Source organism: Herpailurus yagouaroundi, unplaced genomic scaffold (genome assembly GCF_014898765.1).
Source record: "Herpailurus yagouaroundi ecotype Mexico unplaced genomic scaffold, PumYag 160, whole genome shotgun sequence".
In the NCBI taxonomy this organism is placed as follows: domain Eukaryota; kingdom Metazoa; phylum Chordata; class Mammalia; order Carnivora; family Felidae; genus Herpailurus; species Herpailurus yagouaroundi.
Genome location: NW_024412401.1, coordinates 18874847 through 18900189, shown reverse-complemented (window position 1 = coordinate 18900189; position 25343 = coordinate 18874847). Strand labels below are relative to the sequence as shown.

The 25343-nt window shown below is 45.4% G+C and overlaps 1 protein-coding gene across 2 annotated transcripts; it reads left to right on the top strand.

The window, feature by feature from the left end:
• Positions 1-696: 696 nt before the first annotated feature.
• Positions 697-9317, top strand: B4GALT1 (beta-1,4-galactosyltransferase 1). 2 transcript variants are annotated; one of them, XM_040481461.1, is made up of 4 exons: positions 966-1268; positions 3833-3955; positions 6006-6110; positions 6351-9317. In XM_040481461.1, exons 1-4 carry the CDS (start codon positions 1045-1047, stop codon positions 6481-6483), a joined length of 585 nt encoding a protein of 194 aa, XP_040337395.1. In that variant the 5' UTR covers positions 966-1044; the 3' UTR covers positions 6484-9317. The 2 variants fall into 2 exon arrangements, with proteins under 2 accessions (XP_040337396.1, XP_040337395.1); XM_040481462.1 differs by lacking the exon at positions 3833-3955 and having other exon boundaries at positions 697-1268.
• Positions 9318-25343: the final 16026 nt, after the last annotated feature.

The window sequence follows — 25343 nt, the reverse complement described above, 5'->3', positions numbered from 1 at the left end:
ATGTAAGAATGGTAGTGTCGATGCTATCACTGTCCTTACTACCCTGGGGCTGTGCGAGTTGGTAAGGACAGAGCCCCATGATGGTGACCCCGAGGGAGCCCTTTGGTTGAAGCTTCCTAGAAGAATTTTCATCTGCCATTGTTTGTTGAAACCCATCCTTTGGTCCATCCATCCATCCATCCATCCATCCATCCAGCAGTTATTTATTGAGCTCTTATTGTATGCCAGGCAGTGTTCTGGGAACTAGGGAAATAAAAAGTTAAAAATTCCAGTTTTCATTGAGCTTCTATTCTAGTGGGAGAGACTGAAAATAAACAGGTAAATAAAATAAATGAAGTACCTTTGCACCAACAGACTTGGTGCTTCAGGACCCAGTGGTTGGCATCCTGAAGTATGTGTCCTCTTCTCTCTCATACACCCTGTTTCTATCATAGTGTGTATCACACTGCTTCCCACCCTACATTGTGAGCACCATGAGGGCAGAGATTGACTTGGGCTCACCATATTTCTCTGGTACCTAGTTTAATAATAGACATCTTGAAGGGGCACACAATGTGGTGATCAAACCATAATCAACCATACAAAGAGGGGAGAAGGGTAAAAAGTCCAATAGGCACCAGTTTCCTGGGTGTCTTCATGGGAATTAGTCTATATATAGTGTGTAAATATATGACACATAGGTCTAAGTACCTTTTCACCTAACAATACTATCTTGGAGATCATTTCCTTTTAGAGCTTCCTTATTTTTTTGAACAATTCTATTCCGTTATATGGTTATTACATGATTTATTTAACTGGTTCCCTAGCAAAAGCTTATGTCATTGTTTGCAGTCTTTTGCTGTGATGAAAATCCCGTGGTGAGCAAGTTGTTCTTATTCGCATATTTGCAAGTCCCACATGATAATTCCTAGAAGTGGGATTGCTGACTCAGGGCATGCCATTCCGTATTGATTTGTAAAGTGAAAGCAGAAAAATGAGTGGACTAATGATCCCATGTAGTTGACAAAGTCACCAGTCCCTGGGAGTGTTCTGCTCATTGGCCTTATGGCATCTGATATCACTTCTTTTTTTGTGCACCAGGCTGGAGAAACCATGTTCAATCGTGCCAAGCTCCTCAACATTGGCTTTCAAGAGGCCTTGAAGGATTATGACTACAACTGCTTTGTGTTTAGCGACGTGGACCTCATTCCAATGAATGATCATAATGCCTACAGGTGTTTTTCACAGCCACGGCACATTTCTGTAGCAATGGATAAGTTTGGATTTAGGTAAGAGATGTTCACCAGAATCTGCAGGAAACATGTTTCACTCTTACATGATGACTAGGAAATGCAATTCCTGTAGCCCAGGAGTGTCTCTTTAGGTTCTTGGAGGAGAATTTTTCCTCTGAGAACTGGGTGCTTTTTAAGCCCAAAGTCCGTAAAACTTGAGAAGAAAAGTGAAGTTCAGAAACACCCCTACCTCTACACATCCAGGCAAGAAGAGTTTTTATGTTTGGGATGGCTCTTGCCTTTAGGCTCCAAACAGATGCTGTATTTCCTTGCTTTCTTCTGTCCTCTTCCCCACACAGTTTGGGAAGCAAATTGGACTCATTTTCCCCAAGTAGATTCTTGGGATTGGGTACCTTGGCAGATATACCTTGGTACTTTAAGAAGGAACATGATACTGTTTCCCTGCAAAGCACAGGCTTCTGTTTAAGCATGAGGACCCAAACTTTCCCACCAAAATGCCCCTAGTGAGAGGTCAGCCAATGCCTCTCTCTAAGAGCAATAGTATAATCTTAAGGTCATAGATGGAAAATAGCCTTATGTAGTCTTTTTTTTTTAATCTTAAAAAAAGAAATCTGCATTTTGCTCCATAATTATCCGTTTATATTAACATAGAATTGTTTAAAATCACCTGTTAGTTGAGTATGCTGACCTTTCCCTCCTTGCTCTACGTTAGCTTGAAGCTCCAGGAAGCTGTGCTGCAGACCCCACGTGCTAGGCATCCCTGGCCTGGGTGCGCCGCCGTGGTGTGGCAGGCCTGTGCCAGTCAGCAGTCCCTTGGTTTAGATATGAATGCTTTCTTTCAGACTCCTTTTATTCCCATTTCTTTCTGTCTTCCCTTGCTGGGGGCAGTGAGGGCTATGAAACTAAGGATGCTGTGAGGAGAATTTGACTCTAAACATCACCCTGTGCCCTCTCCCCTCTTCCCTGTTTATGTACCTTCTTCTCTTTAAGAGACACAGGCTCAAACCCTGTCCCCTCTTAATTTCTCCCCTTGAAGCGTGGTGGTAAGGACCTCATTCTTTGCCACAGCACCGTGCTTGTTTTACCCAGAACCAGTCAGGCTTGGGGGATGAGGTGGTGGGTCAGAGAAAACACAGACAGCAAACTGAATCTCATCAGCTCGGCATGCGCTTCCCCGTGAGGTCACGAAGAGTCCCTTTTTTTGTAAAAATGCTGATCGTGACAAACCTTAGTGGCCTGGCCACCTGGTTCAAACCCTCACTTGTAATCAGGTGCGGACGGTTGTGTGACGTGTGTCCAAAGGTGGGTAACTGGGCCCCTAACTGATGACACCTAATTATAGATAGATTACCTTTGACTCATTAAAGCAGGCCCTTCTGGATCTTCATGGATACTTCTAGTCCAATGTCCTGAATGTATTTGAAAATAATCATTGCAGCTTTTTTTTCATATGCTCTGTATGGTTTGGCTGACTTCCCCCTTCAAGTCTGAGTTAGTTTTCCTTAAATTGTGTGATGGATTTTAGTCTCTTTGGATTCCAGTAAGAGCCCTAGTGTGGTTTGGTGCTGCATACAAGGTCATCCCAAAACCACAGCCTTTAAAGGACCCATAGGAAAGCCTTTGCCTGGCTTCCGGGTATGATCTGAGTGTTAACATTTCTCATTGGTGCTCCGTCTGCATCCTTCAGAAGCTCATGATTCATAACCATTGAAATAGTAAAATATCGGGGCACCTGGGTGGCTCAGTCAGTTAAGCTTCTGACTCTTGGTTTCGACTCAGGTTGTGATCTCACAGTTCCTGAGATCCAGCCCCGTGTTGGGCTCTGAGGGCTCAGCGCTGGCAGCCCGGAACCTGCTTGGGACCTCTCTCTCAGTGTGTTTTCCCTGCTCATGCTAGCGCCCATGCACACACACTCTCTCTCAAAATAAAGAAATAAACGTTAAAAATATAGTAAAATACAAAAAGGTGTGGAAAGATGAGAGCCCTGATGCCCCACTTCTTGAAAATGTATCAAAATAGATTCACCATTATACATTTTGCTAAGTCGGGATGTGGTAGAAATTTCCTAGAAAATTTTATTTTGGCAAATTTTCGGAAACGCTATTTTGACTGTTGGGGTCAGAGTTCAAGCCAGTATACCTGTGGAAGAATGAAAGTTAGACTGGTAGATGGGCTGAGGGTGGAAAGGGAGGGCATGACAGGGTGGGCACAGGGAGACTTTACCACAATCTCGGTTTCCAGGACCTCCTGGATAAGCATTTCTCATGCAGGAGCAGGACACATGGGAAGCAGTTTCCTGAATGGGGCACAGGAAGTGCGCTTATGCTCTCTCGTCATTGACTAATTTTCCAGGTAACCATAGAAGCAACACAATATTCTTAGAGCAAATTCTACTTTTTGACTTCTGTGTCTTCTCTACTGATATATAAAAACAGAACAAAGAAAACCCTTATAAATCCCCAATTTATAAGTTCCAGAGAATAAAAATAACTTCAGAAGCATTTATTTGTGCTTTGAGCATGCTTTATTTTGAAAGTCAAAACTTACTAACCACTGGTTTTCTTTGTGTGTGTGTGTGTGCGTGTGTGTTTTTCCCCCAGCCTACCTTATGTTCAGTATTTTGGAGGTGTCTCTGCTCTAAGTAAACAGCAATTTCTCACCATCAATGGATTTCCGAATAATTATTGGGGCTGGGGAGGTGAAGATGATGACATTTTTAACAGGTAATTGTCCCAACTTAGATGTCTTTCTCCCCTGTCTCCCTTCACTTCCAGTTTTTCAATCAGTGCCTGATTATTCTGCAAGGATTGACCCTTGGGAGGGATGTAGTCCCCACTCAGCCCAAATTCTTAGATGTGCCCTGCTGTAGGTGCTACAGGTGCTGAAAAATGTCTTTAGGAAGTTTAGCTTTTGTGATTTTTGCATTAGCCTTGGAACGTGCAAAATGAGAACCAAATAAAGGGTTGGGTTTACTTTGATTTATCCCACATGCCATTTTGTCCTAAAGAAGTAAACATGCCCTTTGCAAAAATTCAGCATCTCATTGTGGTCCCGTTTGATTATGAAACAAGTTTCTTTGGGCAGGATCCTAAGTTCCTTTACAAAATCTTTGTGCTATTTGTTTATTTTGGAATATTTTTAACAAACATAAAAGAGGACTGAGTAGTATAATGAACTTCTGTGGACCCACCCAGCCCCAACAACCACTACTTTCTACCAGCCCTGTCCGCCCCATCCACACCCCCAGGGCTCCTTTATCATGTGCATTGTCATTGCAGATGGTAAAAAGAAAAAACAAAACAAAACACCAGTGGCATTTGAAACCACATTCTGCCCAGTTCTCCCTGACAGTGGAAACTTCAACCCTGCCATCTCCAGATAAGATGTAACTTCTCCCTCTGGGAGTTAGTCTGAGCTTGTCACTGAGCTTGATATCAGAATATACCCTAGCTCCTTCCCGAATTGGAGTACCTTAATTTGATCAATTAACAGAATGTGTCTGTCAGAGCAGCACCCAAGTCAGTCAAGTTTAGCTTTGTGTGAGAACCTGTCATAGACCCAGGTCTTTACTATCAACCTGGAAGAAAACATGAGGTTTAGAGGATGCGGATTGATTATCAAGCATCTTCAGACAGAGCACTGTGTCACACAGGCCCGATGGGGAGGACACTGAAGCCCCAGACAGGGGGTCCAGACAGAAACAAACTTGCTTCCACAGCACCACCTGGGCAAACCTCAGACCCACAGGATGGTGTTAGGGGCTGATGTGACACCACAGATGCAAGCAGTTAAGAGGGTTAGTGGGAAGGGAGCACTGAGAATGGACACCCAAGGGTGGAGGGACTAGAAGGATGGGTGGCTGGGGGAGCAGCTTTATTGAAAGATAAAGGACCTAACTCACCGTATGCCAGGCGCTGAGGGAGACAAGGCCAGAAACCTTTAAGTTATCCAGGACCGGCCAGTCCTGCTTTTTAACCAACTTGTGCTCCTGCTGTGTCAAGGCTTTGGTTGTGGTCCTCATTCCTTTCCCCCAGATCTACACAGAACCTTCCACCCTGTTCTGGCTGCCTCTAGTCTTGTTCTCTGCTCTCCATTCTTAACAGTGCTTATCAGAGAGTCCTCCCTTTGGCCAAAAACTTTGGGTAACTGTATATTCTACCCCTTTCAGACACTGGCACTGATCTGAAAAATGGGATGCGAAAAGCTCTGAGAAGGCCTCCATGATTTAGCCTTCACCCTTCTTTCCAGCCTCATCTCTGACCACTTTCTACCCCAGACTCTTTCCACCAGTCCCCAGAAGCTTCTGTTGTTCCCCGAGGGCCCTGTGTTTGCTCTGCCTCCCTGCCTTTGCCTGTGCTGTCCCGACTGCCCTAAATGCTCTGTGGGCACCCATTCGTCTTCATAGCTGGCTCTGCCTAGTCTTGCTCAGGTAGAGTGAGTGGCTTCTCCTTCTGTGCTCCCCACCACCACCTCCCCTCCTCACCTCCATCCTGGCACTGATGGTCCTATGTTCTAAGTCCACATTATAAGTTCTGTGAGGGTAGACACCCCCAGTGCCTGGCACAGAACACTCCCCAACCAACACAAACTACAGAACCAGTGGTCAAAGGGCACAGGGAATTAGCGTGAGTTTTAACTGATGCCACAGTGAGCTGAGGTATGGGCTGAGTGAGAACAGTGAACAAGATGGCGGATGGGGCAACAGTCTGGGGCTGTCGGACCCAAGCCTTATGGCAGCTTTGCAGTGACGACTTGTCCCTTCACTCCTTGCAGGTTAGTTTTTAGAGGCATGTCTGTTTCTCGCCCAAATGCTGTGGTTGGCAAGTGCCGGATGATCCGCCACTCAAGAGACAAGAAAAATGAACCCAATCCTCAGAGGTGTGTTCTATGTTCATTTACATTCTTTCTTTCCCCTTTCAGGTGGGGTAGGCTATAGGAATGAGGCTCTGGTGAGGGCTCCAGGCCTCAAGGGGAAGGGAGGGATCTGTCCATGAGTTGGGTAGAGTAGACTAGGTGGTGGGGTGGGGGTGGGGGGGCAATGAAGGACAAATGTTTCATGTTTTTTTTTCTTAAGATTTTTGTTTTGACACCAACCCTTTGCCTGTTTTTCTCTTGTAGGTTTGACCGAATTGCACATACAAAGGAGACTATGCTCTCTGACGGTTTGAACACACTCAGTTACAAGGTGTTGGACATAGAGAGAAACCCGTTGTATACCAAAATCACAGTGGACATCGGGACACCGAGCTAGCATTTTGGTACACTAATAAGAGACCTGAAAATGGCCAGGGACCTCTGCTGTGTGTCTCTGCCAATCTGCTGGGCCGGTCCCTTTCATTCTTAACAACCAGAGTGATAGGCCCCCTCCAGTCATCATTCAGATGCCTTTCCAGATGACCAGGACGAGTGGGATATTTTGCCCCCAACTTGGCTCAGCATGTGACTTCTTAGCTCTACGAGGTGTTTGTAAATGTAGAAACTATCAGCCTTTGGGGGAATCTCGGCATGTTCACAGTGTCACCCCAAAGAATCAGTACACAGCCCCAAATTTGGTGACTGTGGGACTCATTTCCAGTGATAAACTCCTAATCTGTTGTGAAATAGGTAAGAATTTCGCTTTAAATTGTGGTATTCTTATTACTTCATGAAAAATCGGAGAGTGCTGCTGAAATCGGATTGGTGTGATGTTTTTTGTTTGCATATTCTAACAGAAAAACACAATCTCGACCTTTCTCATTTTACTCCTCCCCCACCTTTTAGCAGTATGCAGCTACCACAATCACTTGTGTGCGTATGTCTTTTCTTAGCAAAAGGATTTTAAAACTTGAGCCTTCGACCTTTTGCCCTGCTAACGTGTGAATTCCAAGGCAACGTTAGCCATCAGAGCAAAAGCCTTGAGTGTCCTCAAATTCAGTGGCCTTTCTCCAGATTGTCTGATTTCTGAATGTAAAGACTTTTTTTTTTTTTTTTTAAAGCAGTTTGTAGTATTTTAAAGAAAGAACAAATCGGGTTTTATTATGATCTAGCTTGATTTTGTGTTGACCCAGATTTGCATAGCTGTTTAGTGTTAAATCATGACAATTTATTTTTCTGAGCATGCTATATAAACTTGAATTTCCTATGTATTTTTATTGTGGTGTTTTAAACGTAGGGAGGGGATTGAGCATTTTTTAGTGGGAGAAATAGCATATGCTGTAGTGGCCTGATTTGGCCGGCAGGTCAGGTTTTGTAAAGAGCAAAATCACTTTTGGGCCCTTTGAGGGCAAGACCTCCCTGGTCAGAGTTATCCTGCTAGACCTCTGGGGGAGGCAAAAGCCTAGGTCTGCCAGGCAGAGCTCCCCACCTCCCTACCCTCCCCAGGTGGGAGGGAACCTCCTCCACCCCTCTTCCCACTGACCCTGGGACCTCCCTTTAGGGCCCTAGGCTGTGGAGTTCTAAATGATAGCAATCAGGTTGTTTACTGGCCCTTAGTCTGGGGAGGGGGAGGAAATCACTGCTCTGGCCCCTGTGGAGTCCAGGGGCCACCTCCTTCACTGTGCTAGCCACATTGCCTGGCCTACCTTGCTGGACCCATTCTCCTTCCTCCCCCCTTCTCCTTTCTCCTTTCTGTCTCCTTTCTCCTTCCTTCCTCTCCGTTTTTGTTCCTTTGCCTCTTGCCTGTTCCCTAAAACTTGCCTGTGGCACTCAGGGTCAAACAGACTATTCATTCTCCAGCATGAATGTGCCTTTTAATTAGAGATCTAGAAAGTTCAGCTGAACCCTCCCACACTCCCTCACAACCACTCTGGTGCCTAAAGCCTCCCAGTCCCCTTCAGGTTTTTAGCAGGTGCTTGCACTCCAGGGAGGCTGATCCACAGGGGTGTATTCCCCAGACCCACCTCTCCTGGGGGAGAGCGAGGACTGCCTGGGGTGGGATGCACAAGGCAGTTGCTACCCCTGGCTGCCCTTGTCGGGTCCAGCCTGAGCTAAGGGCAAAAAGAGTCAGCTATCTAATCCCAGGGTTGACCCTTTAGCTGGTGGCAGCCCAGAGCCCCACCACTGGCCTCCTGGAAGCCAGCCCTCAGTGTGGAGGCTGAACTGGTGCCCAGCCCTGGTCTTACCTGTGCCTTTATCGCTTTGAGCATCTTGGATGCTACCATGGTTCTTTTCCAGAAGCCTTTGTATTGGTTAAAAATTATTTTCCACTGCAGAAGCAGCTGGGCTATGCGAAGAGTATTCGTTCGGTCAGTCCCCCTTTCCTTGACAGGGGTGTCAGTGGAACCAGGAATGACCGCCCTGAGAGGGAGTTTTGGGAAATACAAAGAATGAAGACCTCTCCTCTCCTTCTGTCCCCAGATCCTGGCTTTTCCAAAGTGCCTTAAAAGAAGGGAGACAAATATCCTGAGTTGTAACTTCTTTATTATATACTTTACTCTTACAAAAAAATTCTGACTTTTTTTTTTCCTCCTGTTTTCCTGTTACACTTTCCTTCATGTTCCACTGGAATAGTCAAGTGTGTGGTTCGTTCTCAGAACCAAGGGAGCTTCTGCTTCACCTGTTCCCCACTTGCTGACCTTCTGGTGCTTTCATGGGGCCCACTTGGGCCCAAGGTTAGGCCCGGATGCTTGCCTGGTTTATAAGATGCTGTGGGCCCTCTTTCCTCCCTGAGGAGGTTAGGGCTGAGGGTTCAGGGAGCATTTCCTTCACCTGGAAGGTGTCACCATGAAGTTGTTATGTGCTGTGTCTTTCTCTGTTTCTGTCCATCCCGATGCTGGTGACCCCGTGAAGTGACCTTTGGGAAAGATTAGAAGGCAGAGGTGGCACGAGAGGGTAGAAGAAATGCTGGTGCTGGCTCTCAGTCTGGGCAGGGTCTCTGCTGACCTCAGGGCTGGGCGTGGGTGCCCCACTCAGCCAGTACGGCAGCTGTCCTGTCCCAGAGACCTGTTGTGCTGTGTATTTCGATCTCCCATGTATGCAAATGTATGTGTTTACCATTGTAAGTGGGAGGGGGGAATGTCTGACCTTGGTGTTCAAAACAGAACTGTATTTTTGTCTTTAAAATCCAGTAATATAACGTGAATAAATGACCTTATCTTTGTAACCTCAGGTGGTTTCTTTTCTTTTTTTTTTTAAATTATTTTTTTTTTCAACGTTTATTTATTTTTGGGACAGAGAGAGACAGAGCATGAACGGGGGAGGGGCAGAGAGAGAGGGAGACACAGAATCGGAAACGGGCTCCAGGCTCTGAGCCATCAGCCCAGAGCCTGACGCGGGGCTCGAACTCACAGACCGCGAGATCGTGACCTGGCTGAAGTCGGACGCTTAACCGACTGCGCCACCCAGACGCCCCAGTTTCTTTTCTGCTTTAAGTAAGGGGTTTGGGCTCTCCGGCCCGGAGGGAAATGATTGGGACTGCCTGCTGGGAGGATCAGAGGAGAGCAGAGGTCTGCCACAAGGGGGCAGGTCATGGCTGTGGGTGGCGGTGGTCCCTCACCTGACTATGTTCCACACACCTCACTGGAATCAGCCATTTCCCAGTCTGAGCCTCATTTTCTTACCTGAAAATGGAAATAATAGCACCTAGACTTTCTGAGGCTTAAAAGAGATGATGGGTCTAAAATAATGACTGGTACCTCACAGGTACTTACTACATAGTAGTTAGTACCACTTCAAAATAGAATTTCCACTAGCAGTTCTCTGGCCACATTCTGCTGTATTCAGCAGTCACCATGAGAGTTCCGAGATCCTTCGCAGAGCCATTTACACAGGTGTTCGCAGAGTAACTTAAATGGTACCATACGAAGTAAGATTTCTTTTCGGTCCCAGGACATTTAAACAGATGTTCTACAGGGTCTTAGTTGTGACTCAAGGACTTGAGACAGTAAGTACCCTGTGTGCCTTCTCCTTCTCATCACCCCCAGGATCAGGTACCAGCAACATATTAAGGTGCTGGTTGGATTGACTTGGCATCTGGAAGAAATGTGTCAGAGGAGACCGGTATGAAGGAGAGGGCACCCTTGCTGTCCAGGTTGGTGGAGCTGTGAACGTGGGACCAACTGGGAAACAGGGGCAGTAAGGGCAGCACTGTATAGCCCCCCAGTGCTATCTGGCTATCCCCACCCATCCTTGTGACTGCTGAAAGGACCCCTAGGGGCCTCAGACCTGAACAGAGGTGGCCTTGGGCTCAGATCTGACCTTTGAACAGGAGCCTCTCATCCTTTCAACAAAGTGCTGCCTTTGCAAGCTGTAAGGTCTGGGTGAAGTGGAGCACCTTCTGTCCCCAAAGATGCACATATCCGCACAAATACATACAAACTAACATGCATAACATACCTGACATGTGCCTATGAGAGACCAGAGTGCCTGGGTTCAAATCCTACTGTTGCTTCTTCCTAGTGCTGTGATGTGACCACTCCAAATCTGGAGGCACCCAGGACCTCACCGGTGGTGTTTTCCCTCCCCTTCCCTGCCTCACCTGAGTAAAGGTGTTTGGAATGGCAGCACTGGGAAGGAAGGGGGCTTGAACCCCCATGGTGGGCTCTGAGGGGGCCAGGAAGGGATGATGGCAGGAGGAAGGGGGCCACAGACAGACTCCTGGGGGTTGGCCATTTCCTTGAGATGTGCTCTGTCTCATCTCCCACTCCACATGGACCCAGACCAAGTCTGAGCCAGGCAGAGCTCAGGAGTCATGCAGTGTGGACTGGGTGGGCACCAGGCCCCCCTACACAGTACCTTTCTTCCATGGGAGACTGTGACCTGGATGCCAAATCACTGACTTACAAATAACTTTTGGAGGCAGGGCGATGGTGCCCAGGTCACTGGGTCCTTGTGGAGGTATGCGAGTGGAACCTCCCGAAAGTAGGAGTATTTGCTGCTGGTGACCAGAGGGAAGCTGTGTGTAGGGAGAGGTCAAGGAAATGAGAAGATGCCCAAGTTCTAAGTGTTACCAAGTCTTCACCACACTTCCAGTCTCCCCTCCTCTTGTTTATTCCAGGAGGTGAGAGTTTGCACATTCCTAGGGGCTGATTTCTTAGAACTGGAACTTATTTGCCCTGTCAGAAAGGAAATGAGGTTTGTCTGGCTGAGCCAGTCATGCCAGACAAGCCTCATTTCCTTCTCTGGCACAGTCCCCGGGCAGGGAATGTGGCTATTGCCTTCATCTGGGCTCAGGGACCTGTACCCGGGTTGTGAGGCAGAGAAACCTTTGGGACATGGTTGTTATGGGTAGTTACAGGGTCAGTAGGCCAGAAACCACAGGGACATGGCACCACAAGGACGTCTGCCTTTGAGCAAGATGTGTGCCAGCTCACCAGGCAGGGGGCTTGGGAAGATGGCCAGGAAAAAGCCATGTAAACAGTGATCATTACTTCTGGCTCTTTCTGCCTTCCCATTCACTGTGTAACTCTGGGCAAGTGGACTTCCGTCTCTGAGCCCTTGGTTTGCTCTTCTGTTTTAGGACTTGCTCTCAGACTCCACCTCTGGTTTCCCCATAGTTCTGCCCTTCTCCCAGTAGGAAGTGCCTTGATTTGGGTTTCCTTTTGTCCCTGAGGTTAACCCTTCTTATCACCTTGAAGGAAGTCACTTTATCTCTGAGTCTTCATTTATAAAAATAGCAGGATCGGCCCCGCCTGCCCTGTGCAAATCACCCACACTGAGATACCACTTTATACCCATTAGGATGGCTGTTATCAAAAAACCAAAATTAGCATTGCTGAGCATGTGGAAAAATTCCAACGCCTGTGCACTGCTGGTGGGAATATAATATGGCATAGCACCTATGGAATATCTCATGGTGATTCCTCAAAAAATTAAACATAGAATTGCCATATGATCCAGTAATTACTACTTCAGGATATATACCCAAAAGAAATGAAAGCGAGGACTTGAATAGATACTTGTAAACGCATGTTCACAGCAGACTTATTCACAATAGTCAAAAGGTGGAGATGACCCAAGTGTCTATCAAGGGATGAATGGATAAACAAAATGTGGTGTGTACATAAAATGGAATAGCATTCAGCCTTAAAAAGAAAGGAAGTTCTGACAAATACTACGGCGTAGATGAACCTTGAAGACATTATGCTAAGTGAAATAAACCAGTTACAAAGGGACAGATATTACGTGATTCCACTATGTGAGGTACCTAAGTAGTCAAATTCATAGAGACAGAAAGTTGAGTGATGGTTGCCAGGGGCTGTAGGGGAGAGTGAGTAGAGGGAAGAATGGAAGTTAGGGTTCAATGAGTACTGAGTTGTAGTTGTAGAAAATGAAGTTCTGGAGATGGATGGTGGCGATAGTTGCACAATAGGAATGTACTAAATGCCACAGAACTGTGTACTTAAAAGTGGTTAAAATGATAAACTCCATGTTATATATATATATATATATATATATGTATATATATATATATATATGCTATAGAGTGAGTGTGCCCCCCCCCCAATTCACGTTGAAACTTTATTCCCAGTATGATGGTATTTGGAGCTGAGGCCTTTGGGAGGTGGTTAGCTCATGAAGACAGAGCCCACGTGCATGGGATTAGTGCCCTTGTAAATGAGACCTGGAGAGCTCCCTCATCCCTTCTGCTACATGAGGTTAGAGCAAGAAGGCTCAGTCTGTGAACCAGGAAGCAGCCCCTCACCAGACATCAAATCTGCCAGCACCTTAATCTTAGACTTCCCAGCCTCCAGGACTGTGAGAAATGAATTTCTGTTGTTGATAAGCCTTCCAGTCTATGCTATTTTTGTTACAGCAGCCTGAAAAGACCAAGACGGCATACTTTACCACAGTTTTTAAAAAAGGAGGCAGCTCCCTGTGGCCAAACTTGACCTCATCTTGCTCTGGAGGTGGCTGAGGATGGTGGTGTGGGGTCCAGCACCCACCTGGAGATTTCACGTGTGAGAAGGGCTGGCCATGTGGGGAGTGCCACCTGAGAATCTGCTAATCATGGGCACTCAGCTTGGTTGCTGAATCCAGCTTGGTGCTCTGCCCCAGATAACTGGCTTTACAGTTGCTATGCCCAAGACTAATATCCTTCCCTAAAGAAACTAGATGCAAAGCTGCCAGGGGGGGTTGGGGGAAGAAGGGGAAGCCTGGACTCAGGCAGGTTATCATGACCGGGGGACAAGGAGGCGCTTACTCCAGAGTGCCCCCTTGATTCCCATTTACTGTTGGCAGAAACTAGGGGTCATGCTGGAGGCTTTTTAAAAGAAGAAATGACAAGCTGGGGCCAGATTGCACCTGGGGATAACATAGTCACCTAGATAAATTCTGTCTAGATGAAGGGGAAGGCCCCTAAGTGCCAGGAGGGAGACCACAAGTGAGTTCTGAAGGGCAGGAGGGAGGGACGCTTGGGAGAGATGGTCCTAGACTTGGTGTTGGTGAGGGTGGGGGAACCTCCATCCCCATGCTACTGCATTGTACATCCTTTCTGGGAGTGGACTGTAGACAAGTAAATCTTAAAAGTGGACCTACCCCTTGACCTTGCAATTCAGCTTCTAGGAGTTTATCCGAAGAAAGCAAAGCCATGCACTGAGATGCGAGTGTGTACCCTGCCACTGCTTGTAATACTGAACATTTAGAAGCCACCATCAATGGGGGACTGTGCTAAATAAATGAAGTGCATGCCAGCAATTAAGTACAGTGTGACCATTGAGAATGATGAAGTAGATCTATATTTATCGATTGGGAAGAGGTATAAGAAAAAAAGGAAACTACCGAATGGTTTTTCCATACATGGCAGGGAAATGTATGAATAATTTAGTGCAGAAATTACTCTGTAATTGTTTGTGGGGGCAGATGCACGAGCAATAAAATGAGGAGATGATCTTCCCTTTTCCGCACAGACTGTACAGCTAGGCTCCTCAGGAGTAACCATCTTTAGTGTTTCAGGGGTTGCCTGAGGGCTATTAACAGCGCTGTGCTGGCCCCATTGAAAGAATGAGCAGGATTGTCCCCTGGGGGGTTGCATTCCCTGCAAGTGCCCAGACTTGGAAGGAAGATGGGGGCTCCCCCTACAGGGGAGTGGTGCAGGCCTGTGCCCAGTTCCCAATGTGGTAGGATGTGGCATACTGTGGGGATGCTCAATGGAGGCTGGACAGGAGCTCAACTTGGGCTGATGAGCCTCTAGCTAGTCTCTCAGATTTAGAAAAATCAAGTTAGGACATTTGTTGCCACTCTTTCCTGTGTACAATTGAACATTCACGCCTGTTATATTTGGATAATAAAAATGTCAAAGGACAGAAGAATGGGAGGGGGCACTGTGCCCTGGCTCCTAAGGAGCAAGATGGGCCCGAGGCCCCTGATCAGGACCCTGTGAAGAGTGTGAGCCTAGGAGGAAGTGAGGAAGACCCCCAATGCCCATGGATCTTTGGCCCCAGAATCCAGGAGCTCTGCTGCTGAGGGAGGCCCTGACATCTGGATTTTGACACAGGTTTGGGCATGGAGCTATTGTAGACTCACGTCCGGTCCAGATGTGAGTACTGGACAACTCCCTGCCTGGGGGGCATGTGCCAGAGGAGGGGGGATACCAGGCCATGGTACGGCTCTAACTTTGAATCTTTATCTGGTAGGGTGCCAGGAATTGTGTGCCCAGCCCTGCACCACCCTGCTCGGCTCCACAGGGCTCTGCCAGGCAGAGCTCTCCGCACCTTGGGTGAGTGAGCTACGGGAGGTTACCTAGCCAGGGACTTGGGCTTTTGGCGGGGACTTCAAAGTGCTCCCTTTGTGTGAAAGCGTCCTGTTGCTCTGTAAGTGATTTTGGCTTCTCTGATAACAGCAGCATAGGAGACAGGCCAGCTGCAAGATCCCAACTCTGTAGTTTTGCAACCTCACCAAAGGCAGTGAGGGAGGAAGCGTGGGGGCTGCAGATAGACGTGGTGAACTGCTGCATGTGGGCCCTTATCGGCGCACCTCGTGCTTTCCCACCTGCTCTGTCGTGCTCATTCAGTAATCCCCATGGTGGGAAACTGAGGCTCAGGGAGGTCATGTGACTTGTACAAGGTCACACAGAGTTAGTGTGTGACCCACATCTCCTGAGTCCCCAGTCCAGGACTCTGGCCATTGAACCATGAATGCAGCCACTCATCCAGACTCAGCAACACGCTCTCTGCAGTACAGGTGGGAACGGGAAGCAGCAGGCTGAGTGGTGCCCCACCCCAGCGGGAAGATGTGGCCCTTACTTGGAGCCTGGCATCAGCAGCATTTTGCCAAGGCAGGTGCAGTGTAGGTTGAGCACTGGGCCCAAGAGCATGGTTTTTATTTTGTGTGTTTTCATTTTGTTTTGTTTTCCCCCTTAGTTTTAGAGGACTTGGGAGTCTGGTGTACCGCATGACAGCAGCTCCTGGACCAGGGACAGTAGTGCAGCCGCAGTCTGGGAGACACATGGGGTGGTTAACGCACCCACGAGGATGCACGAGGCCCGGGTCATGGGGTACAAGAAAGGAAGAAGGGAGACCCCTAAGGGCTGAGGAACCGCATGACTCTGAAGAAGTGGGGCTGCTTTCTTCCTCTGGAAGCATCACTCTGGGAAGTGACAACCTGGTTCCCAGACTGTACAGCTCTTTCATCCCACTGCTCAGTACCTGTCCCTGCCCTGGGCCAACACCCAGTGTCCAGGAGGGATCACCACAGTATCTTCCAAAGGCTGCGGAGACCAACGGCGGTGGAGAGTGGAGAGAGAGGCCCGGGCTTCTGCTCAGCCCTCCTTTTTCCTTCTTGGCACCTATCCTCCCTTCCTATCCACGCTCTCCCCAAAGGAGGGGAGCTGCCACACCATTCCCAATCCTCCCGGATGTTCTTAGCCAGTGGCACTTTCCTAAATGAAGCCAGGGCCGTGTTTTGGTCTGATGACTCATGATTTTTAGACAGGCTGAACCAAAAGTGTTAAAAAGCGGGTCTTGGGGTCTAACTCTATCAGACACCAGCCTTCAGTGCTTCATGTTTCATGGGATTTGCTCTGGATAGAAGCTGACCTAGCCACAGTGAAACTGTGATAAGGGAAAAAGACCTGCTGGTGAGGACAGATGACTGTCCACCATGACTGTTTTGTCAGGCACTGAAGCCCAGAGGCCAGCCTGGGCTCTGCCTGTCAGCTGGATGCTCTGTCTCGGACTCATGTGCTGGGCCTCAACTCTTGTCTCTCACTGACCCTGGGCTTGGTGACTGGTGGGCTTGGCGGATGAGCTTGGCCCTGCTGTTGTCCAGGGCCTGTGGGCACTCTCTCACCGTCTTGGGCCTGCTGGATCTTGCAGGTTCACTGCCCACACCCTCTAGTAGACTGTTTCAAGGCTTTTCTTCATGGGAAACAAGGCCTGCCAAGCCTTTCCCTGGCCCACCACCAACTCTTAAGTGAGGACATTGCTGCGGGGTGCTTTGCTTTGGGCCGAGGCAGGCAGTAGAGGGACCTAATGAAGCCCTGGACTAGCAGGCCCGTATTGACTTGATGGGTGACCAAGGCCAGAAACGGTGTGGAGGCCGTGAGGGCCCTTTAAGGCTGCCAGCCATGGTTCTAGGAAAACTCTCCAGGGGGTTTTATTGCCCCCGCTCCTTCTGCCCATTTGAGGTTGCTGCTGTGGGGCTTAACACAGTACTGAAGGCCAGAAACAAAGGTCCCCTTGTCCATCCAGGAAACCAGGGAGGGGGAGGGTGGAAGGAAAGACAGCTTCCAGCAGTCCTGAGGCATTCCCGGGGGCATAGATCGAAGTCCAGAGGGAACTAGGCCTTTGCTGCAAGCCTTCCTGGAAAGCCCTGTTGCTCTTCCTTCTTTGGTCTGCCTCACCACCTGGACTGAAGCTGCAAAAACACAAAGTTCAGCTCACAAAGTGAGACACAAACTTGTCCCAAGGGTCTCTGGTGGCCTACCTCCTGTTTTCTCCCCAACACTGCTGGAGAAAGACCCCAAGGGAACATTAGAGCCTCAGCCTCTCACTGTGCCCAAGGAGAGCTCCAGCCCTGAGACTTCGTGCGGAGATGTCAGCCTCCCGCTCAGGTTCCCCTGCTGGTAGCGCGCCAGAGGGTCACTCTTCTAAAGGGGACATGGAGTCTAGCTGCAATTTACAGGAGAGAAGAGAGACCCAGCTCTTTAGGGGGCTTTAGGGCTTATGGGACAAGGCCACTCTACTTACCTGGAAGGCAGTCATCATCTCAGTGGATATAGCCTCTCCCACAGGTGCTCATAGCACTCCCCAGTTCACAAAGCCCTCCCATAACTTCTGGTCCTGTTGGCTCATGACAGCTTTGGGAGGTGACTGGCCACTGGCAGAATTTAAAGGATATGGACTTACATTAAAGCCAGATATATTTGGGTTCAAAGACCTGACCTCAGGATGCCTGGCTGGCACAGTTGGAAGAGCATGCAACTCTTGGTCTCAGGGTCATGAGTTTGAGCCCATGTTGGGTGTAGAGATTATTTAAACAAACAAACAAACAAACAAACAAACTTAAGGAAAAGAAAAAAAGACCTGACTTCACCACATAGCCATTGTAGGCCACTGGGTAAATTGCTTTTTTCCCCATACAGATATCCCATAATCCCAGCACCATTTGTCCTTCCCCCACTGCTCTGCAGTGCCACCTTTGTCATGAAGCAGATGTCCTGACCTGTGAGGGTCTATTTCTGGACTCTATTCTGGTGTGTTGCTCTATTAATCTATCCTGTGGCAAACCATATGGTCTTAGTATACCTTTCAATTAGTTTTATTCCCTTTCTTCAGGAGTGTCTTGGCTATTCTTGGCTGTTGCATTTCCATATGAATTTTATAAATTTTTAAAGTTTATTTATTTTGAGAGAGACAGAGACAGCACGAGTGGGGGGAGGGGCAGAGAGAGAGAGAGAGAGAGAGAGAGAGAATCCCAAGCAGGCTCTGTGGGGCTTGAACTCACAAACCGTGAGATCATGACCTGAGCTGAAACCAAAAGTCGGGCTTTTGACCGACTAAGCCATCCAGGTCCCCTCCATATAAATCTTATAATCAGCTTGTCAAGTTCCACCAAAAATCACCACCACCATCACCCCACTTACTGAGGTTCTGATTGAAATTATGTTAAGTCTATGGATCACTATAAGGAGACTTGATACCTTTAAAACACTGAGCCTTCCCCTTTCACAAAGATGGCGCCAAAGGCAAAGAAGGAAGCCCCTGCCCCTCCCAAAGCCAAGCCAAAGAAAAGGACTTGAAGGCCAAGAAAGCAGTGCTGAAAGGTATCCACAGTCACAAAAAAAGATCCACACATCACCTACATTCCGACTGCCCAAGACACTGTGTCTCTGAAGGCAGCCCAAATATCCTCAAAAGAGGGCCCCCAGGAGAAACAAACTTGACCACTATGCCATCATCAAGTTCCCCCTGACTATGGAGTCACCCGTAAAGAAAATAGAAGGCAACAACACACTTGTGTCATTGTGAATATCAAGGCCAGCAAGCACCAGATCAAAGAGGCTGTGAAGAAGCTCTATGACATTGACATGGCCAAGGTCAACACTCTGATGAGGCCCGATGGAGAGAAGAAGGCAAATATGTTTGACTGGCTCCTGACTATGATGCTTTGGATGTTGCCAACAAAATTGCAATCATCTAAACTGAGTCCAGCTGGCTAAATCTAAATATTAATTTTTTCACCATAAAAAAAAGATTAAATAAAACATTGAGCTTCCAATCTATAAACACAATGTAATCCTCTTTTGGCTTATGTCTTTTTAAATCTATATTTAGAGGTCTTTACACATTATTATTTTTTCCTAGCTATTTGATATATTTAATAGCCTTTAAAAATTTTTTTTTCAACGTTTATTTTATTTTTGGGACAGAGAGAGACAGAGCATGAACGGGGGAGGGGCAGAGAGAGAGGGAGACACAGAATCGGAAACAGGCTCCAGGCTCTGAGCCATCAGCCCAGAGCCTGACGCGGGGCTCGAACTCATGGACCGCGAGATCGTGACCTGGCTGAAGTCGGACGCTCAACTGACTGCGCCACCCAGGCGCCCCTTTAATAGCCTTTTAAAATTTATTTTTCTGTTGTTGCTGGTATATGGAAATGCAATAGATTTTTGTGTATTGACCCTGTATTCTGTAATCTTGTTAATTAATTCTAATAATTTTTCTACATTCTTTTGGATTTTCTAAGTACACTTTCTTATCATCTGCAAATGAGGTGTCTTCCTTTCCAATCCTTATAGCTTTTATCTCTTGCCTCCATTACAATGTTGAGTAGAAGTAGTAGAGGTAGGGCTTTCCCCCTTATATTTGCTTTATGTTTTGATTGTTCTAAATCCAGATATGTAAAGGAAAACCTTTACTAATTCACCATTGAGAATGATATTTGCTGGGGACGCCTGACTGGCTCAGTCTGTAGAGCAGATGACTCTTGATCTCAGGGTTGTGAGTTTAAGTCCCATGCTGGGCATAGAATTTACTTTAAAAAAAAATGATATTTGATGTAGTTTTATGTAGCTATTTGTTACCATATTAAGAAAATTCCCTCTGTCCCTTTTTTGCTAAGAGGTTATTTCCCCTAATTATGAATTGATGTTGAATTTCATTAAGTTTTTTTTTTTTAATTTCTTTTAACGTTTATTTATCATTGGCACAGAGTGTGAGCAGGGGAGGGGACAGAGAGAGGGGGAGACACAGAATCTGAAGCAGGCTCCAGGTTCTGAGCTGTCAGCACAGAGCCTGACGTGGGGTTCAAACTCACAAACTGTGAGATCATGACCTGAGCCGAGGTCGGTCACCTAACCAACTGAGCCACCCAGGTGCCCCTTATTAATTTTTTTTAGCATCTATTAAAGTGATGATGTGATTTTTTCTCCCTTATTTTTTTTTAAATGTTAATTTATTTATTTTGAGAGAGAGAGAGGTGCATGGGCCAGAGGGGGGAGGGGCAGAGGGAAGGAGAGAGAGAATCCCAAGCGGACTCTGTGTTGCCAGCACAGAGCCCAATGTGGGGCTCGATCTCATGAACCGTGAGATCATGACCTGAGCCCAAATCAAGAATTGGACCCTCAACTAACTGAGCCACCCAGGCACCCCTCCCTTATTCTTTTAATGGAGGTGAATTGCTTGAATTGGTTTTCAAATCTTAAACCAACCTTACATTCCCTAGAACAGAACCAATTTAGTCATTATCTATTAACCTTTTTACATACTGCAAGATTTGGGTGATTAATCTGTTGTTTTGGATTTTTACATTTATATTCATAAATGAGATTGACGGGTAAGTTTCCTTCTCATAAAATCCTCTTCAGGTTTTCATATCTCTGAAGGAGTTATTTTTCCTTTTCATTTCAATCTTATATAAGTCTGTTCAAGGAAAAACATTTTGGTTTTGGTTCTATTGTACTTTATTTCCATTTCATTCATTTATGATCTAATTTTTAAAATTTCCTTCTACTTTATTTGGGCATAATTTTCTTTTCTTCTCATGGTTTGAGATGAAAGCTTAGCTCCTGATATATATTTAAATACATTCATTTATAAATTTCCCTCTAAGCACATATTTAATTGTATTTTACAATTTTATGTGTCATGTTTCTTACTATATAGTTTCTACTTAAAAATTTTTTTCTAATTCCAATAGACTTTTTTTCTTTCATCCAGTGATGACATAGAAATATACTTTTTAGGGGTACCTGTGTGGCTCAGTTGGTTGAGTGCCCAACTCTTGATTTTGACTCAGGTCATGATCCCAGGGTTGTGGGATTGAGCCCTGTGTCAAGCTCCATGCTGAGCATGGAGCCTGCTTGAGATTCTTTCTCCTTCTCCCTTTGCCCCTCTCCCCTGCTCATGATCTCTCTCTTTAAAAAAGAGAGCAAGGAAGAAAGAAAGAAGCTAAAAAAACACAAAACACCAAAAACAACTAAGCCCTAAAAAAAAAAATGTACTTTTTAAATGTCCTACCATATGTGGAGATATGGTCATGTGACCGCCAGTTGATCCACAAGTTGGACCTGGGCAATCAGAGACTCCTCACCCTGTCCCCTGTCCTTGGAATGCACACTTGAGCCTACTATTCCAACAGTGGAAGCTGTTGCAAGGACATAGCCTTGAGAAATTAAGGTGTTGCTGAGACAATCTGGACAGTATACATGACTGAACCCAGATAAGGCCTCTACATAAACTTTTTTTTTTTTTAACATTTTATCTATTTTTGAGAGACAGAGACAGACCACGAGTGGGGTAGGGGCAGAGACAGAGGGAGACACAGAATCAGAAGCAGGTTCCAGGCTCTGAGCTGTCAGCACAGGGCCCGATGCAGAGCCCAAACCCACGAGCAAGCCTCCACATAAACTTTAAGATTTGGCATATGGGTGCAGAAATCTACTCCTTTTGAACTGGCCTAAGACAGGTCTCATAAATAAATCTCCTTGCTTATTCAAACTGCCACTTACCAATCTGGAGTGGTCTGACTTTTTCTTCTGTCTCTCCCTGCCCTTTGTGTACTGTAACCACCCCAGGAAGCTCCTACATTTAAAAAAAATTTTTTTTTTACATTTATTCATTTTTGAGAAACAGACAGAGCACAAGTGGGGGAGGGGCAGAGAGAGAGGGAGACACAGAATCCGAAGCAGGCTCCAGGCTCTGAGCCGGCAGCACAGAGCCCGCCGCGGGGCTCAAACCCATGGACGGTGAGATCATGACCTAAGCTGAAGTCAGACGCTCAACCGACTGAGCCACCCAGGAGCCCCCAGGAAGCTCCTAAATTTTTTAATCAGTACGTGGGGTTTCAAAACGTATCAGACGTTTTGTTTGTTATGGCTTTCTAGTTCAATTTCATTGTAAGCAGAAAGCATCCTCAGTATGATATCGATCCTTTGAAATTTATTGAGACTTCTTCCTTTGTGGCCCAGAATATGGTCAACTTTTGCAAATGTTCTTCTATGCATAAAAAGACAATGTAGTCAGAATTTTGGAGGACAGTATTCTGTGTATGCCCATTAGGTCAAATTTGCTAACTGTATAGTTCAAATATTACATAGCCTTAATAAATGTTAGATATCAATTCTTCTATACCCTTTACTTGTTAAAAATATTCCACTATGATTGTGCATTTTTCTGGTTATTCTTGTAACTCTACTGATTCCTACATGTTTTGAGGCTATATTATTAGAAGCTTCCAAATTTAGAATTATTATATTTTCTTGGTTTACAGCTTTTGCCTTGAAGTCAACTCTATCTGGCGATTAGATAGTGGTGATAGTTGCATATCTTGTGAGTATACTAAAAATAAATTATTAAGTTGTACACTTTAAAAGGTCTGAGCAAACCTACTTTCTCTGATATTGATATAGCTACATCTGCTTTCTTTTGGTTAGAATCTTCTTGTTCTATAGTTTTTCATCCTTTAAACTTTTCTGTATCCTTATGTCTTACCTGTGTCTCTTATAAATAGCATATAGTTGTTTTTAAACCCAATCTAAAAATCTTTGTATCGTAACTGGAGAATTTCTTCCTTTTATATTTGGAGTAATTATTGATATATTTCAGTCTAAACCTAATGCTTTTTTTGCCTTGTATTTGAGAGATGGTCGGGGGGGCACAAGCGTGAGCTAGGGAGGGACAGAGGGAGGGGGAAAGGGAGAGAGAGAATCTTAAGCAGGTGCCACACCCAGTGCAGAGCTGGATGACGGGCTTGATCTTGTGACTGAGATCATGACTTGAGCCGAAATCACAAGTTGGCCACTCGTCCACTTGAGCCATCCAGGCATCCCTAAATCTATCACTTTATGAAGTGTTTTCTATTTGTCTCACATGCAACTATATTCATTTTTCTCTCCTTCCTTGACCTATTTTTTTAATTGATTATATATTTTTAACTTTTCAATGTTTCCCCTCTGTTGGCTTGGAAATTATGCATTCTTTTACTATTTTTTTAGTAGTTATTTAGAGGGATTACCAAATCAATCCTTGATTTATTGAAGACTAATAGGAATTTACCTTTTTCCAGAACAACGCAAGAACCTTGGAACACTTCAATTCCTTTTATGCCTTCTTGACTTCTATGTTGTTGTCATGCATTTCAATTTCACTATATTTAAAACCTCCTGACAGGGGCACCTGGGTGTCTCAGATGGTTAAGTGTCCAACTTTAGCTCAGGTCATGATCTCATGGTTTGTGAGTTCGAGCCCCATGTTGGGTTCTGCGCTGATAGCTCAGAGCCTGGAACCTGCTTCAGATCTATGTCTCCTCTCTCTGCCCTTCCCCCCCACATGCTCTGTCTCTCTCTCAAAAGTAAACATTACATTTTTTTTAAAGCCTCACAAGAAATTATTATTGGTATTGTTTTACAGTCAGTATCAATCTGAGTTTACCCACATATTTACCATTTTCATTGCCTTACATTCTTTTCTGCATTTTCAAGCTTCCATCTGGAATCATTTTCCTTTTGCCTGAACAACATTTTCAGTGTGGCTCACTTGGTAGCAGATTTTCTTTTTCTATTTGTCTGAAAATGTCTTTATTTCACCTTCATTCTTTCCGGATAAAACTTTTAGAATGCAGGGGCGCCTGGGTGGCTCAGTCGGTTGAGCGGCCGACTTCGGCTCAGGCCATGATCTCACAGTCTGTGAGTTCAAGCCCCGCGTCGGGCTCTGTGCTGACAGCTTGGAGCCTGGAGTCTGTTTCGGATTCTGTGTCTCCCTCTCTCTGACCCTCCCCCGTTCATGCTCTGTCTCTCTCTGTCTCAAAAATAAATAAACGTTAAAAAAAAAATTAAAAAAAAAAAACTTTTAGAACGCAAAATTCCAAACAAGTGCAAAAATAGAGAGGCCGGTGTAATGAACTTCTGTACCCATAATTAAACTTCAGTAATTATCCACATGTACTCCATTTGTTTCACTCCACCTATCCCACCCAGTCTCAGATTATTTCAAAGCAAATATCTGATATCCTAATGTTTCATCTGTAAACTTTTCATCTGTAAATATTTATCTATCACTGAAGGACAATACTCTTTTTAAAAAACCAAATAATAATAAAAATTCCTTAATATCAATTATTCAGTCAGTGTTCAAATTCCTCCAATTGTTTCATGTTTTTATTTATAATTTTCTGAATCAGAATCTCACCTTTATTCTTGAAGGATATTTTCACTGGATATAGAATTGAATTTGTCAGTTATATTCCTTCAGTGCCTTTAAGATAAAATTCCATTGTCTACTGGTTTCATTGTTTCTTATGAGAATAATTGTTTTATTTATTTTTCTTCTTTTTTAAGGTTATGTATCTTTTGTCCCTCTGGATGCTTTTAAGATTTTCTCTTTGTCACTGGTTTTGATTGGCTTTTCTGTGATGTGACTAGGCATGGGTTTTCTTTTTATTTAACCTATTTGGGTTTCCAGGACTTCTTGCATACCTGGCTTGATGCCTCCTTCCTTTTTGGAAAGTTTTCAGCCATTAACCCTTCAAGTTTTGCTGTCTCTTCTTCTTTTTTATTTTTTATTTTTATTTTTAATGTTTACTTAGTTTTGAGAGAGACAGAGCATGAGCAGGGGAGAGGCAGAGAAAGCGGGAGACACAGGATCCGAAGCAGGCTCCAGGCTCTGAGCTGTCAGCACAGAGCCCTATGTGACATTCGAACTCACAAACAGAGAGATCACTACCTGAGCTGGAGTCGGATGCTTAACTGGCTGAGCCACTCAGGCGCCCCTGTCTCTTCTTTCTTGAATTTGAATTACTCGTTGTTAGATCTTTTCATTACCCTCTTTATGAATTATTCCTCTCTTTTGTACTTTGAAAACTTTTATTTTCCTGTACTTTTTTCTAACTAATTTTTAAGGACTTATTTTCTGCTTCATGAGTTTTCTCTTTAGCTTGTCAAATGAATTGGTAAATCTATCCACGATTTCTTATTATTAGTTCTTTAGTTCTGAAATTTCCATTCAGTTCTTTTTTATTGTTCCCAGTCCTCCACTGAAATTCTCAATCTTCCCTTTGAACATGGTAATACGGTAAATACAGTTACTTTAAAGTCTGTGTCTTATAATTCCCATATTTGGATACCCCATGGAGTTGTTTCTATTGTCTCTTGTTTTTGTTGATTTTCATTTATGCTCTATTGCCTGTACATGGGCCATTTTATTTGCAAGACACAGTGCAAAAAATTGTTTATAGCAATAATTTGAGGCCTAAGTTGTC

Bases quoted from the DNA above. Each gene is read 5' to 3' on its own strand.
- B4GALT1 (XM_040481461.1), top strand. From the start codon at position 1,045: ATGGCATCTGATATCACTTCTTTTTTTGTGCACCAGGCTGGAGAAACC. The intron at 3,956-6,005 runs GTAATTGTCCCA...CACTCCTTGCAG, and splicing joins GATGATGACATTTTTAACAG to GTTAGTTTTTAGAGGCATGT. The intron at 6,111-6,350 runs GTGTGTTCTATG...TTTCTCTTGTAG, and splicing joins AATGAACCCAATCCTCAGAG to GTTTGACCGAATTGCACATA.